This window comes from Scyliorhinus torazame, unplaced genomic scaffold (assembly GCF_047496885.1).
Source record: "Scyliorhinus torazame isolate Kashiwa2021f unplaced genomic scaffold, sScyTor2.1 scaffold_1329, whole genome shotgun sequence".
Taxonomy (NCBI): Eukaryota; Metazoa; Chordata; class Chondrichthyes; order Carcharhiniformes; family Scyliorhinidae; genus Scyliorhinus; species Scyliorhinus torazame.
The window spans coordinates 7,552-24,498 of record NW_027309056.1 but is presented as its reverse complement, the minus strand read 5'-3'; the positions used below and the strand labels follow the sequence as shown (position 1 = coordinate 24,498).

Here is a 16,947-nt window from a genome sequence, read left to right as displayed (position 1 = left end):
CCTCCCTAACCACACTGTGGGTGACACCATAGGGACTGCAGCAGTTCAAGACGTCAGCTCACCACCACCTTCTCAAGGGCAATTAGGGATGGGCAATAAATGGTGACTTAGACAGAGGCACACACCTTTGTTTTATTCATTCACAGGAATAAATGGGCTTTGACCTCCATAAAGGAATAGAAAATATTAGGCAAGACCTGTTTTTAGCCCATTTCATTGGGTTTCAATGCCATCATTGCCTTCTCCCTTGTTCTCATGTCCTGGGCCTCTTACAAGGTGATGCCTGATGGAATCGAGTCAGCCTGACTCCACTTTGTTACTTCTGACACTGTTATCAATCCCCAGATTGGTACAGAGACCTTTATCACCTCAAAACAAACACATCTTTCTCACAGTTTGAGGCTAGTTCTCCTGCACAATTCAATTCATTTTGCAGCCATTGCTAATTCTGGCAAGGCTGTGACTTGACTAAATTGTCCATCATGCTTTGCATTTTGAGCCCACAATGCAGTTCTTCAGATATCCACGGTCTGGGTTCTTCTATCACCTCGATGTTCCATGTTACCACCATGAGACAAACTCCACACACAGGGTTACACCACAGCCCGTCTACACTGATTAATATTAAAGAAATAAAGAGAGTTAAAAATTGATTGCACATTTAAAAAGGTGGATATTAATAATAATCTTTATTAGTGTCACAAGTCGACTTACATTAACACTGTAATGAAGTTACTGTGAAAATCCCCTCGTCGCCACACACCGGTCCCTGTTCGGGTACACTCAGGAAGAATTCAGAATGTCTAATTCACCTAAGAAGCACGTCTTTCGGGACTTTTGGAAAGAAATCTGAACACGCGGAGGAAACCCACGCAGACACGGATAACATGTAGCCTTCCAGTAGAGCTATTGAGTTAAAAGCAGGTAAGGTGGGCAGCACGGTGGCACAGTGGTTAGCATTTCTGCCTCACGGCGCTGAGGTCCCAGGTTCGATCCCAGCTCTGGGTCACTGTCCGTGTGGAGTTTGCACATTCTCCCCTTATCTGCGTGGGTTCACTCCCACAACCCAAAGATGTGCAGGATAGATGGATTGGCCACCTTAAATTGCCCCATAATTTGAAAAAATGAATTGGGTACTCTAAATTTATTTTTAAAAAGCAGATAAGTTATGCTGAACCTTTATCAATCACTGTTAAATCACAATGGTACGCCGCGCCACGTATCGATGGCCTCAGAACTTTGCCTGAGGTCCGCCTCCCGATGCTCCTCCCCGACCAGCCAAGTTCCTGAGGGTGTGGGTTGCTTGTGGTCCCAGCCTGTCGAGAACTCGGCATGGCGGCTGCGGACTCAGTCCAGCACTGCCACAGTCAGGGGAGGGCTGATCCGTGGGCAGGGGGTTCTTTACTAGGGGCTGGGGGCACTATGGGGGTGGTCCGGAGCGTGCGAGCCAGCCAAATGGGGGGCATTATTTCGCAGGCCAGGTCCGCGAGTGGCCTCTGCCATGTAGTACGGCGCGGCCGCCGCTGTGCGCATATGCGGCCACAGACCTGGCAAATCTCCAGGGCATATTGGCAGCTAGAGCCGGGTGCTCTACGCAGCCGACATGCTAGCCCCCTGGAAAACGGGGAATCGGTAGCCGTTTTACACCACTGTTCCCACGCCGGCGTGGGGATATAACCCCAGAATGGGAGAACCCAGCCCCATATGTTTCAATCAGATTCCCTCTCATTCTTCCAAACTCAAGTGGATACAGGCACCGCCTGTCCAAGTTTTCCTCCTACGATAACCCCTCATCCAGTCAAGTGAACCTTCTCTGGCCAGTTTCGAATGAAATTATGTCCTTTCTTAAATAAGGAGACCAAAATCGTACAGAGTACTTTGCATGTGGTCTCACCAGTACCCTGTACAACTGCAGTACTTTCCCCTTGCAATAAACAGCAACACTCCCTTTACCTTCCCAATCGTGTACTGTATCTGCAGAGTAACTGGTCCTGATTCCTGCACCAGTACACCTCGATCCCTCTGTACCTCGGAGCTGCAATCTCTGTGCATTTAAACAAGCAATGTAAGATGGCGCCGGAACGTGGCGACTCTCTGCGAGCTCTCTCACAGATCCTCTTCTTACATCTCCGATAATCATACTAATCTCTTAAAACTTAATTCTAACACCAACACTGACCTTTCTCTTTTACATTTTCTTCACACAGCTTTCTGAATGAGTAGTACTACACTCTGCATGCTTCACCCGATGTCTGTGTGATGATGTATTTACATTGTGTATTTTATGGTTGCCCTATGTATTTTCTTTTCATGTACAGAATGATCTGCCTGAGCTGTGCGCAGAACAATATTTTTCGCTGTATCTCAGTACACATGACAATAAACAAATTCAATCCAATATGTTGCTTTTTTATTCTTCCTGCCAAAGTGGACAAGTTCACATTTCCCCACATTATGCTCAATCTGCCAAATTGTTGCTCACTTATTTAGCCTATCTGCATCCTTTACAGACACCTTATGGTCACTCACAACTTACCTTCCTCCATACCTTTGTAGCAACAGCAAATTCTGCAACCGTACTTTTGATCCTGTCAACCAAGTCCTGAAAATAGTTGAGGCGCAGTCCTGACCCCTGTGGCACTCCACAGGTTACATCTTGCCAGTCCAAAAATGACAATGTTTTACCTTCTCAATGTTTCCTGTTCGCTAACCAATCCTCTGTTGATGCTGTTACCAACTACAGAATGAGCTTTTATTTTGTGGAGTGAACTTTTATGTGGCACCTTGTCAAGTGCTATGGAAATCTAAATACACACATCCACAGGTCCCCCTTTATCCACATCGCTTGTTACTTCCTCAAATAACTCTACTAAATTGGTCAAACATGATTTCCCTTGCACAAAATCATGTTGATTCTGCCTGATTGCACTGAGATTATCTAAGTGCCCAATCTAGCCTCTCAATAACAGAATTAACATGGTTCAGTCCTGCATTGTATTAGCAGCAGCAGCAACAGCAGAATCTAACCCCTGCAGTGACTTGTGAACTCGCTGGTGTCTCAGCAGATTGGATGACCGAGCAAATCTCATCCCACATATGGAGCAGGTGAATGACCTCTCTCCTGTGTGAACCTGCTGGTGTCTAAGCAGGTGGGATGATTGAACAAATCTCTTCCCACACATGGAACAGGTGAATGACCTCTCCCCAGTGTGACCTTGTTGGTGTCTCAGAAGGTCCTTAGTGCTCTTAAAGCTCTTCTCACAGTCAGAACATTTAAAAGGTCTCTGCTCAGTGTGAACAAGTTGATGTACAGTGAGCTTGGATGGCTGAGTGAATCCCTTTCCACACATGGAGCAAGTGAAAGGTCTTTCTCCAGTGTGAATTCGCTCATGTATCAGAAGGTGGGGTGAATCAGCAAATCCCTTACCACACACAGAGCAAATGAACGGCCTCTCTCCAGTGTGAACGCGCTGGTGTCTCAGACGGTGGGATGAATGGGTGAATCCCTTCCCACACACAGAGCAGGTGAATGGCCTCTCTCCAGTGTGAACTCGCTGGTGTGTCACTAGATCCTGTTTGCTTTTAAAGCTCTTCTCACAATCAGAACATTGAAATGGTCTCTGATCAGAGTGAACTCGCTGGTGTGTCTGTAGCTGGGATAAACGCCCAAATCTCCTCTGACAGAGAGAGCAGGTGAACGGCATCTCCCCAGTGTGAGTGCGTTGATGGGCTTGTAAATCATTTTTACTTTTAAAACACTTCTCACAGTGCGAGCATTGAAAAGGTCTCTGATCAGAGTGAACCAGTTGGTGTGTTAGAAGGTGGGATGACTGAGTGAATCCCTTCCCACACACTGAGCAGGTGAAAGGCCTCACCTCCATGTGAGTGTGCTGGTGTCTCAGCAGGTCCTTTGTGCTTTTAAAGCTTTTGTCACAATCAGAACATTGAAACGGTCTCTGATCAGAGTGAACTTGCTGGTGAATCAGGAGGCTTGATAAAGCATTACACCCCTTCCCACATTCAAGGCAATTGAATGGCCTCTCGCCAGTATGAACATGCTGATGTGTATACAGGCTGGATGAGTAAGCAAATCCTTTCCCACACACAGTGCAGGTGTAAGGCCTCTCTCCAGTGTGAATGCATCGATGAATATCCAATGCAGATGGGTAATTGAATCCCTTCCCACAGTCCCCACATTTCAATAGTTTCTCCATGATGTGAGTGTCCTTGTGTTTCTCCAGGTTGTATAATGTTGAAGCCTCGTTTACACAGAATATGTACAGGGCGACTACTCAATGTGAATGTGGTGGTTTTTCTTTCAGGCTGGTGAAAGCTCTTTCCGTATCCAGCACATTGGAAACTCTCGGGTATTTGCGTATCTCGGTGCTTTCTCAGTCACACTGATGGCTCACATCTTTTTCCACAGACAGAATGGAACAAACGTTTCTCCTTCTGTACACAAAGGCTGATGATATTCAGATTCTGATGAATCAAATCGCTGAAGCATCTTGATGTGAAGTTTGGTTTGAGTTTCATGTCTGTAAATTCTGCTAATATCCTGTAAAAATAATTTTACAAAATCCATCACTGACATTCCAGGGGGTTTGGGTCCTCCAGCGGGTGTTTGTGAATCCTCCCCGCCCACCTGCCAGGGTTTCCTTCCTTGCCAGAGATCAGAGTCCTCATTGATTTGAGTGCGAAGTGGAAGCTCTTATTTCTTATCCCCCTCCCCCATCCTCTGATGTGAACCATCCTCCAGTGTCTGAAGCAGGATGGTGCCCGTTAACCTGGGCCTGTTCCCGGGAGGGAGAAGCCCCGCAGCTACAAACCAGGGAGCTGACAATGATGGTGAAGAGTTTGCGGATCCACAAAGTGTTTCCAAATCCTCCCACCCACCGCCTGACGCTGACTCCGCTTCTCCGGGACAAACAAGGGCCGAGGCATCAATCACACTGCGCATGTTCCAAACTCTTTGACACTACGCCTGCGCATTGGTGTCCAGCTCTGTGCATGCTCCGGATCCAATGCCCGGCTGATTGACAACAGTTCCGGACCAATTGGAAGATGTTGTGGGACTGGAGAACTGAGCACGAGCTACTCATTCTCCAACCAATCAGAATGAATGAGGGGCGGGGCTTAGCCCGGATCTCCCTCATTGGCTGAAACTGCATCATTTTGAAAGCTGATTTGTCTCAAACTCCAGGAGAAAACTGGACCTTTCTGTTTGTGGCTTTAAACAGATGAAACCCTGTGGGTGTGGAGCAAACATTTCAACATTTGTTTCTGAAATGTGAAACTATGTTTACATAATTGAAGAGCTGACTTCACAGAAGAACAGGGAAGAGAGGGAATGTCCACAATTTGTATTTGGGTTACTGGGCATCAGTTTGCTCTCACTTACCATTACTTGTTTAAAGGTGTAGAAGGAGCTTTTAATGAAATGAAATGAAAATTGCTTATTGTCACAAGTAGGCTTCAAATGAAGTTACTGTGAAAAGCCCTGAGTCGCCACATTCCGGCGCCTGTTCGGGGAGGCTGGTATGGGAATTGAACCGTGCTGCTGGCCTGCCTTGGTCTGCTTTAAAAGCCAGCGATTTAGCCCTGTGCTAAACCAGCCCCATTGAGACACAGTGGGCGGGATGCTCCATTTCTGAGACGAAGTATTGATGCAGAGGCAGGATTCATGGACTTCCACGACAGCAAAACTGGCGCCGAGCGTGGACGGATTCAGTGACTTTAGAGGGGCTAGAACCGGCACCACATGGAACATGCAAGCGGTGCCATTGAGAAACAATGTGGGATTTGCCGGGTCCGTGATTGACACTTGGGAGGCTGACAAGCTGCAACCGCATATACACATTACACTCCCCACACACACTCATCCCAGCCAACAAGATGGCACTGGTTGCGCTGGAGCACGCCCATCCTGCTGAGGAGTCAGCTGAGGCCAGAGGGCACCTAGGGTGGTGCCCCGGGGGGGTGGGGGGGGGGGACTCATGTGACCTGTGGCCCTAAATTCACAATGGACAGTCACCGGTATACACAGCTGCATGGTTACCTTGCAGATTGCGGTAATGACGCTTTCTGCCGGTCCACCCCACAGCTCAAATCCAGGCTATCCCGAGCTACTCCCCCGACCCTGGCAGGAGCCCCCACCCAGCGGCACAACTGTCAGCGAACTATGGCGATGTTGCACACGTTCCGTACCCCCTCTCCCTCATCAGTAATGGGACCTGTTTAATAATTTTTAAAAGCACAAGTGAACCTCGCCATCAGGAATTTGGCCCATCCTAGGCAGAGAATCACAGAGGCCCCGGAGAATACTCGGTCAGGCCCACTAATCATAGAATCCTAGAATTTACAGTGCATAAGGAGGCCATTTGGGCCATCGAGTCTGCAGCAGCCCTTGGAAAGAGCACGCTACCCAAGCCCATACCTCCGCCTTATCCCTGTAACCCCAACCAAGATTTTGGATACTAAGGGCAATTTAGCATGGCCAATCCACCTAACCTGCACATTGTTTGACTGTGGGAGGAAACCGGAGCACTCTGAGGAAACAAACGCAGACAAGGGGAGAACATGCAGACTCCGCACAGGCAGTGACCCTCACCGGCAATTGAACCTGGGACCCTGGAGCTGTGAAGCAACAACGCTAACCACTGTGCTACGGTGCCACCCTAATGATATGCAAATGGTATCTAACTGTATGTGCATTCTGAAATGCATTGACGCCACTGTCGAGGTCATGGATAATTGTGATTTGGCATGAAATCTGTGCCCCCCATGATTTTAAAGTCAGAATCGATTCTCCACCCAATCGCATTTGGCGATTCCGGTGTCAGCCGATGGAGAATCTCACACAGGAACTGTCACGTTGCTCAAAGTGAAATAAAACTAACTGTTTGTCTTTACAAAGGAGATAAATGCTACCCAAGCCATGCAGACAGACTAGGAAGCCCTGTCCCCAGATAGAACAAAGAACATTACAGCGCAGTACAGGCCCTTCGGCCCTCGATGTTGCACCAACCTGTGAAACCACTCTAAAGCCCATCTACACTATTCCCTTATCGTCCATATGTCTATCCAATGAGCATTTGAATGCCCTTAGTGTTGGCGAGTCCACTACTGTTGCAGGCAGGGCATTGCACGCTCTTACTACTCTCTGAGGCAAGAACCTACCTCTGACATCTGTCTTATATCTATCTCCCCTCAATTTAAAGCTATGTCCCCTCGTGCTAGAAATCACCATCCGAGGAAAAAGGCTTTCACTGTCCACCCTATCCAATCCTCTGATCATCTTGTAACCTAGGTTCAAAATTGATAAGGAGTGAAGTGAAAATGTAAATTTCAGGGGTGCTGATCTCCCAGTCTTTCCTGGAGGTGCAAGACTTGAGAATTACAAATACAAAGAACAAAGAAAAGTACAGCACAGGAACAGGCCCTTCGGCCCTCCAAGCCCGTGCCGACCATGCTGCCCGACTAAACTACAATCTTCTACACTTCCTGGGTCCGTATCCCTCTATTCCCATCCTATTCATGCATTTGTCAAGATGCCCCTTAAATGTCACTATCGTCCCTGCTTCCACCACCTCCTCCGGCAGCGAGCTCCAGGCACCCACTACTCTCTGTGTAAAAAACTTGCCTCATACATCTACTCTAAACCTTGCCCCTCGCACCTTAAACCTATGCCCCCTAGTAATTGACCCCTCTACCCTGGGGAAAAGCCTCTGACTATCCACTCTGTCTATGCCTCTCATAATTTTGTAGCCCTCTATCAGGTCGCCCCTCAACCTCCGTCATTCCAATGAGAACAAACCGAGTTTATTCAACCGCTCCTCATAGCTAATGCCCTCCATTCCAGGCAACATTCTGGTAAATCTCTTCTGCACCCTCTCTAAAGCCTCCACATCCTTCTGGTAGTGTGGCGTCCAGAATTGAACACTATACTCCAAGTGTGGCCTAACTAAGGTTCTATACAGCTGCAACATGACTTGCCAATTCTTATACTTAATGCCCCGACCAATGAAAGCAAGCATGCAGTATGAGTTCTTGACTACCTTCTCCACCTGTGTTGCCTCTTTCAGTGACCTGTGGACCTGTACACCTAGACCTCTCTGACTTTCAATACTCTTGAGGGTTCTACCATTCACTGTATATTCCCTACCTGCATTCGACCTTCCAAAATGCATTACCTCACATTTGTCCGGATTAAACTCCATCTACCATCTCTCCGCCCAAGTCCCCAAACAATCTAAATCCTGCTGTATCCTCTGACAGTCCTCATCACTATCCGCAATTCCACCAACCTTTGTGTCATCTGCAAACTTACTAATCAGACCAGTTACATTTTCCTCCAAATCATTTATATAAACGACAAACAGCAAAGGTCCCAGCAGTGATCCCTGCAGAACATCACTAGTCACAGCCCTCCAATTAGAAAAGCATCCTTCCATTGCTACTCCCTGCCTTCTATGACCTAGCCAGTTCTGTAAACACCTTGCCAGCTTCCCCCTGATCCCGTGTGAGTTCACCTTTTGTACTAGTCTACTGTGAGGGACCTTGTCAAAGGCCTTTGTGAAGTCACTATAGACAACATACACTGCCCTACCTACATCAATCATCTTTGTGACCTCTTCGGAAAACTCTATCAAGTTAGTGAGACACGACCTCCCCTTCACAAAACCATGCTGTCTCTCACTAATACGTCCATTTGCTTCCAAATGGGAGTAGATTCTGTCTCGAAGAATTCTCTCCAGTAATTTCACTACCACCGATGTAAGGCTCACCGGCCTGTAGTTCCTGGATTATCCTTGCTACCCTTCTTAAACAGAGGAACAACATTGGCTATTCTCCAGTCCTCCGGGACATCACCTGAAGACAGTGAGGATCCAAATCTTATGCCTTTATTCAAAAAGTGTTGTAAGGATAGCCCCAGCAATTACAGACCAGATAGTTCAACACCAGTTGTTCGGCATGCTTCAAGAAAGTCATCTTTATTGTCACAAGTAGGCTTACATTATCACTGCAATGAAGTTACTGTGAAAAGATCCTGTGAAGTTACTGTGAAAAGATAGAATTAATAGCCACATGGAAAAATGTTGGCTTATTTGTAAGGAGCAGCATGGATTTCTAAAGGGGAAATCATGTTTAATTAATTTGCTGCAGTTTTTTTATAGAATCGGTAAAGAGAGCATTTAAAGCATATAATATGAGCTAGCTTAATAAGGGCATAAACTACAGGAACAAGCTGGTTATACTAAATTTGTACAAGGCACTAGTTAGACCTCAGTTGGAATATTGTGTACAGTTCTGAGCGCATGCCTTCTTCCAACTAACCACAGGATACCCAGGAAAGGTAATAACAGTGTATTCATGATTCAGGCATGGAAGGAACTACCCAAGAGAAACCTCTGGCTCTGGGGTAGCACTTTCCCCCGATACAGCTCTTTGTCTTTCCCCCTTAATGTTTAATATCACCTGGCTGGAGCTCAGGAAGGATAATTAGAGGAGTGGGTGGGGCAGGGAGGGTGGTGATCATATGACAAGAACAGAATTTCAGCCTGGACACAGTCCACGAGCACGGTGACCATCCACTTCTTGTCCCTGTTGTTAAAATAAATCAAGCACAGTATTTATTTGCATTCTAGTTATCGGACTTTTTTCATTTGTTACCTGACACACTTATCTCCATGGTAACACAGCTACTATGTTTCCTTCTCTCATTTGTGAATAGCCAATAAAAGACGTGTTCATCATGTGCAACTTCACAATTAGTCTTCCTGTTGCACGGCCTGTTTAGTTTGGACACAGTTTCAGGTGTTGACGAACATCCTGGTGTTTCCTCAGCCACCAGTAGTAATTATGAACATATGGGGACATGAAAGAGAAACGCTCCCTAAATCTGATCCCGAAACAAAATTAATTATTTTGTAAGACATCAAGGTGTGATGCAAGTCAAATTTGAGCCACTTTGTGATAGAAACCCCCATCATGTAGGATGGGTGAGACCTTACTTACTGAGGGAAAGCCTTTGCAATGGTGTACCACTGCTTTCCTATACTCACTCCAGGATCCGGGTCCTGACAAGTTTTAAAATTCAGGTTTAACTGGAGTCTGTCATACCAGTGCCAATGATTGAGTTTTCTATTTTGGGTGGATACCCTGAATCTCCTCTAGAGCAGCTTTCCGGGTGAGTCAGTCTGCCTGGTTATTACCATTACCCTCTTCACTAACTCCTGCTGCTAATGTACCTTCACATTATAAATAGCAATTCTCTCTTATCAGCAACATCCCAAATTATTGAGAGTTTGGAGTGGAGGGTGAGTGGTTTCCTTTCTGCTATGGATAAGCTGTGTGTTTTATTTTTTGCCAGAGATGTATGTTTTCAGTAAGGGTCTAACAGTGAATGAAGCTTTCAGAATCGTTGGTAATTTTATCAGGAACGATTTCAAGGGCTGCGATTATGATGATGTCCTGAGATTTATGGGCTAAATACTGTGGTGGGTATTTATTGAGGATACTACAGTTGTTATTGGGAATCAAAGACACAGCACCAGACTGACACGGACCCAGATTCATTCACAAACCTCAGTACAGTCGAACAGTGATGTGGCTTGAACAGGTCTATTGGACTTGGCCTGTTTCCTCTGACAGCAATGTGGGGCCCTTTCATACTGCAACATTCCAGCCAAGTGAGAATTGTGAAATTGCAGGATATTAATGCCTTTACTTTGTAACCCCATAATTCATCCACTCTATCATATCAAGATACTCCCTTGACTTGGCCATTTATGAATAATGTCACTGTGGTTTGTGCGGACTGTCAATTGTTGAATTAACTCCATTAGATGCTCTGTGTGCATAACTAACAGTGAGGACCTGATATCTGCTCAACAAAATAGTCAATCAATTTTTCCACAGGGGTGAATGTGACTGTGAACTATCCAACTGCAAATTAAGCACTGGATTACATCAGCAGATATACATTGTTCTGACTCTGCCAGCAAGGCAGGGTTTAATTGGACAGATCTTCCAAAGAGCGAGTACAGATAAGGCCAAATAACTTTTATTTGTGCAGTAATATTATGTAAAACAGTGAATATTCAGAATTAACGATGGAGAGGGGGAAACAGAGGAACCAGTGACTGTGATTGAACCCAGCCAGAGTCAGAAACATCAGAGGAGGGATGAGAGAGAGGAAATAATATAAACGCTTTAAAAACTCTGCATGGTCGCACAGGGGAATTTTGAGATATAGAGCTTAGCAGATCACTAATTCACAATTTGAGATTTTAAAAATTAATTTATCTCCAAGGGTAACAAAGTTATTTTGTATGAACTGATTGAGCTTTCAATGGTGTGGTTGTTACCCAACATTCCAAGCGGCTGTGAATGTGCCCTATTCACGCCACAGGAGCCAGTGCACAGGCGCAGTGTCACTTTGCCCGCAGCCTGACGAATGCGGGAGCTGCTTTTTGGGCGGATGAGTCGGTGGAGCGGAGAGAGGAATGGAGCCGGGAGTAAAGGTGGGGAGGGAGCAGGGTCTTTATAAACACCCGGTGAAGGACACAGGGTCTGAATAAGAGCCTGCAGTTCCCGTGTTGGCAGCTGCGGGGCTTTTATCCGGGGTCAGGCCCAGTTCCACCGCCGCCATCTTCGTTCAGCGGGCAGACTAGCGCATGCGCGGCCATCACCTTTGTGAGGTGGTGTCTCTGTGGGGGCGGCGTCTGTCTGTGGAGACGGTGTCTGTCTGCGGGGGCGGTGTCTGTCTGCGGGGGCGGTGTCTGTCTGCGGGGGCGGTGTGTGTCTGCGGGGGCGGTGTCTGTCTGCGGGGGCGGTGTCTGTCTGCGGGGGCGGTGTCTGTCTGCGGGGGCGGTGTCTGTCTGCGGGGGCTGTGTCTGTCTGCGGGGGCGGTGTCTGTCTGCGGTAGTGGCACAGCCTGTTTGAGATTCTGGGAAGGTTTGGCCCGAAGTTTGTGGCGTGTGTGCGTTTGTTGTATGTGGCCCCGGTGGCGAGTGTACAGACAAATGAGATGAGTTCACAGAGTTTTGGTTTGTACAGGGGAACAAGACGGGTATCCGCTGTCACCATATTGGTTGTGCTGGTGATAGAGCCCTTCACGATGGCCCTTAAGGGGTCAGTGCAGTGGCAGAGCATTGGGGGGGGGGGGGGGGCAGGGAACACTGGGTGTCACTATATGCGGACAACCTTCTGCTGTTGGTGTCGGACTCATTGGAGAGTATGGGAAGAATTATGGACATATTAGTGAAGTCAGGGCCTTCTCGGGATATAAGTTGAATGTCGGGAGGAGCGAGGTCTTTCCAGTGAATGCGGCGGATCGGGGGCCAATCTGGGGGCGTTGCTATTTAAGGTAGCCAGAGACAGGTTTGGGTATTTGGGAGTTCAGGTGATGAGTGAGTGGTCAATGATGTACAAGAGGAACCTGACAACGTTGGTGGAGGAGCTTAGGGGATTTTAGGAGATGGGATAGACTACACCTGACATTGGTAGGAAGGGTCTAGGCTGTTAAAATGAATATTCTGGCAAGGTTCCTGTTTGTATTCCAGACCCTCCTGACCTTCATCCCGAAGGCCTTTTTTCAGAATTGGATGCAGCACTCTCAAGAGTTTATATGGGCGGGGAAGGTACCGAGGGTGAAGAGGGCCCTGTTGCAGAGGCAGAAAGGGGGGTTGGCACTACCAAACCTGCTGTATTGCGACTGGATGGTGAATGTGGAAAACGTGAGATGGTGCTGGGAAGGAGAGGGGTTAGAGTGGGTTAGGATGGAGGAGGAGTCCTGTAGAGGGTCCAGCCTGAAGGCCATGGTGACGGCATCGCTTCTGCTGGCGCCGGGGTGGTACGTGGTGGGCCTGGTGGTGCAGTCCACGATTAGGGTGTGAAACCAGTTGAGCAGACACTTTAGGATGGAAAGGATGTAGGTGCTGACGCCGCTGTGTGAGAACTGTGGGTTTAAGCCGGGTGAGGGCGACGGCCTGTATAGGAAGTGGAGGGAGGTGGGGCTGGTGAGGGTGAGGGATCTATACCTGGAGCAGAGGTTTGCAGGTCTGGCAGAGCTGTGGGAGAGGGTGGAGCCGCCGAAGGGAAGCAAGTTCAGGTATATGCAAGTGATCGGTTTTGCGCGGAACGAATGGAGAAGGTTTCCCAGGCTGCCGGAGAATTCCCTGTTGGAGCAGCTGCTGCTCCCGGACGTAGAAGGAGAGGGCAGAATTGGGAATATATATGCTTGGCTTGGGGAGCACGGGGGAGTGCAGGTGATGAGGATTAACAATAAATGGGAGGAGGAACTGGGCGGATGATAGGATGTGGAGTGAGGTGATGCGCGGAGTAAATTCAACCTCGTGTGGGAGAATGAGTTTGATTCAGTTTAAGGTGGTGCACAGGATGCATGTGACTCGGGCGAGGATGAGTGGGTTCTTCCAGGGGGTGGCAGACAAATGTGAGAGTGTGGGTGAGAACCGGCAAATCCCGCACATATGTTCTGGGGCTGTGACAGGTTAGTGAGGGGGTATTCGCATGGTTAGAGATCAGGCCGAACCCAATGGTGGCTATTTTTGAGGTATGGGAAATGCCGGAGCTGATGGAGGGGAGGACGGCCAATGTTGTGGGTCGCCTCTCTGATTGCCCGGCGAAGGAACTCTGTTGGTTTGCCGATCGGCAACGCCACCAGTGGTAGCGGCCTAGCTGGGGGATCCTGTACGATTTCCTCCGACTGGAAACAATCAAGTTGAAGTTGACAGGATCAGCGGAGGGCTTTGAGACACGGTGGACACTGTTCATGACGATGTTTGAGGAATTATTTGTTGCGGTGGGGAAGGGGGTGAATAGGGGAAAAACCTGCATGAACTGTGGGGTGTTGACAATGGTTTTTTGATTCATGCCGTTGTACTTTTTGAATAAAATACATTAAATATATATACATCCAAGGCTCAGTTAGATTTTTGATCTTCAAGGGAGTTGAGGGTTATGGGTGACAGGAAGAAAATAATCAGCCATGATATTAACTAGAAGAGCAGGCTTGATGGGCCGAATGGCCTGCTCTTATTTCTTATGATCTTATGATCTCTCGGTCGAGAACTGGAAATGCTGTGTGTTGATCTGTCGATCGGGAGAGTAGGGACGGTGTATATTAGATAATGGAGTGAGATTGGAGAGTGTGTGTTTGTACAGATGTGTGCGGTGAAATTTACAGCTTTTGGGGAACTAGGGAGGAAAGCATGTTCCACAGCGATTAGAATTGTCTGTTCTGAATTTCTGAGCTGTACTGACAGTGATGACATTTGTAAACCCCTTTAACAGGATATTCAAAAGGGAGGATTTGCAGCAAGAAATCTCAAACCAAACTTCACATCCAAGGTCTGACAGAGTCACTCGATTCATTAGGACGGGGAAAACCATCGGCTATTTTACCATCAGTGTGACTGGAAAAGCACCGAGTCACGGACACCGGCACCATGGGAAAACCGTGGAAATGTGGGGATTGTGGGAAAGGATTCACTTCCCCACCTGAGCTGGAAACTCATCGACGAACTCACACCGGGGAGAGACTGTTCATTTGCTCTCAGTGTGGAAAAGGATTTACCGCTTCATCCAACCTGCTGACACACCAGCGAGTTGGCACCGGGGAGACGCCATTTACCTGCTCAGTGTGTAGGCAAGGATTCATAAATTCATCCAGCCGACTGACACACCAGCGAATTCACACTGAGGAGAAACTGTTCACCTGCTCAGTGTGTGAGAAGGGTTTTACTAATTCATCCAACCTGCTGACACACCAGCGAGTTCACACCGCAGAGAAGCCATTCACCTGCAATGTGTGTGAGAAAGGATTTATTAATTCATCCAACTTGGTAACACACCAGCGAATTCACACTGGGGAAAGACCATTCACCTGCTCCGTGTGTGAGAAGAGATTTGTTAATTCATCCAACCTGCTGACACACCAGCGAGTTCACACCGCATTGAGGCCATTCACCTGTAAAGTATGTGGGAAAGGATTCATTAATTCATCCAACTTGGTAACACACCAGCGACTTCACACTGGGGAGAGGCCATTCACCTGCTCTGTGTGTAGGAAGGGATTTATTAATTCATCTAACCTGCTGAGACACCAGCGAGTTCACACTAAGGAGAAGCCGTTTACCTGCTCCACGTGTGGGAAAGGATTCAGCAATACATCCTACCTGCAGAAACACCAGCGAGTTCACAAGTAATTACAGGGGTTGGATTCTGCTGATTTTTGCTGCTCTTGATCACATTCAGGACTGAACCATGGTCATTCTAACAGTGGGTGAAGTGGGAGATCAGAAGGTTTCTCTGTGGGCTGGCCAGTCTTCCAATGTTCACTCCAGTGGTCTGATACTCTTTCAGCGAGAGCACATTTCCACTGAAATGATCCACAGAAGCAGATGTGATACATTAATTTTATCCTGGATAGTACACAGGAACATAAGAATTAGGAGCAGAAGTGGGCAATTCGGCCCTTCGAAAAAGATCAATTCTTCAACTGTCTTGAAGACGCAAATTAATTAATTCAAAATCTCAATTTGAACTCTGTTTGATTCTCTTTCTTATTGGAGTTATTCTGCGTTGTGACGTTCGGGAGTTCTTACTGTGTTTAGCTGGATATATCAGAGTTACTCTGTGTTTGTCTGTATATATCAGAGTTACTGTGTTTTGAGGTTCAGGAGTTTTATATCGTATAAAATTTAGGGTATGAAGCTATTGTTGGGTTTTACACGAGTTGTACTTTTTCTTCTTCGCACTCTGGTTGCATTGTGAATTATATCAGTGTCAGAGTTTTTTTCTTTGAGTCTATGGTTGAGTGGAGAGCCTCCCAGCTCAGGATGAGGTTAGCTGATGGGAGGGACTGCGAGGTGTTGCAGCTCCTCGCCCCAAACACCTTGTGAATAGGAGCTCAGAATATTGTTGTGGTTAGATTATGTTATGTAGAGATTTAGAGATAAGTGATTGTTGGGTAATATTACTGATGGGTGTTGTTGGGTTAGGGAGGGATGGGGAGGGTGTTAGTTGTTTGACGGTGTCACTACTCTGTGTCTGTCTGGGCACTGGGCTGGGTTTGGTTGCCGGCCTGGATGATCTCCTCACCTTTGGCTTGTCAAGATCCCTTGCTTGATATTCTTCAGAAGTTATGGCTGACCCTGATGTAGGAATTAATGGGAGATCTCCACTTGGCCTTGTAACCTGGAATGTTTGGGGTAAATGGTCGAGTGAAGCAGATTGGGGTTTTTGCTCCTCTTAAGGGTCTAAACTCGGTTGGCGTATTTCTACAGGAAACCCACCTGTGTGTCAAGGACCAGATAAGGCTTTACAGATATTGGGTGGGACAAGTCTTTCATTCAGGCTTTAACGGTCGGGCTAGAAGCACGGCAATATTAATCCATAAGTCGTACAATTTACCCCCTCTCGGATTATGGACGATCCCAATGGTCGCTATATTATTGCCTGTGGTTCACTGGAAAACACTCCGGTTATTTCAGTAAACATTTCTGCTCCCAACTGGGACGATCCAAATTTTGGAAACTCTTTGGTGAACCTCCTCCCTGACTTGTATTCACATCGGATGGCTAGGAGGTGACCTGAACTGTGCCTTGGAACCGAAATTGGACCGTTCCATGTCTAAATCTCTGACTCCATCTGGGATGTCCAGGGCACTGCCCTCATTTATGGGATGGATTGGTGGGGGGTGGGGGTGGGTCCGTGGCCTTTGCAACCAAACAGGAAAGAATTTTCCTTTTTTTTCTCATGTTGACCGTGCCTATACCGGAATTGTTGTTTTTATTGTTAAGTGCCTCCTTCAACGGGGACAGCCGAATACTCGGCGATTGTCATCTCTGATCATGCCACTCATTTTGTTGATTTTCGTTTTGATTTTGGTCCTTCAAACACCCACCTTCGAGACGAGACGCC

The 16,947-nt window shown here is 47.3% G+C and overlaps 2 protein-coding genes across 4 annotated transcripts in view; one reads left to right on the top strand and one right to left on the bottom strand.

Annotated features, from left to right (window-relative positions):
- Positions 1-16,717, top strand: part of LOC140407202 (uncharacterized) — a 30,412-nt gene extending 13,695 nt beyond the window's left edge. Inside the window, exon 3 of the mRNA XM_072494867.1 lies at positions 14,439-16,717. Within this exon, the coding sequence (XP_072350968.1) occupies positions 14,439-15,230 (792 nt within the window). The 3' untranslated portion in view covers positions 15,231-16,717. The remainder of the gene's footprint in view (positions 1-14,438) is intronic.
- On the bottom strand, positions 119-4,963 carry LOC140407203 (uncharacterized). Of its 3 annotated transcripts, XR_011939524.1 has the most exons (3): positions 4,646-4,962; positions 3,428-4,558; positions 119-614 (listed from the first exon to the last, which is right to left on the bottom strand). XR_011939524.1 is itself a non-coding variant. In XM_072494868.1 (2 exons), the coding sequence occupies exons 1-2, from the start codon at positions 4,212-4,214 to the stop codon at positions 443-445; spliced, it is 954 nt and encodes a 317-aa protein (XP_072350969.1). In that variant the 5' UTR covers positions 4,215-4,963; the 3' UTR covers positions 119-442. The 3 variants fall into 3 exon arrangements, 1 of the variants encoding a protein (XP_072350969.1); XR_011939523.1 differs by having other exon boundaries at positions 3,428-4,963; XM_072494868.1 differs by having other exon boundaries at positions 119-609; positions 3,428-4,963.
- Positions 16,718-16,947: the final 230 nt, after the last annotated feature.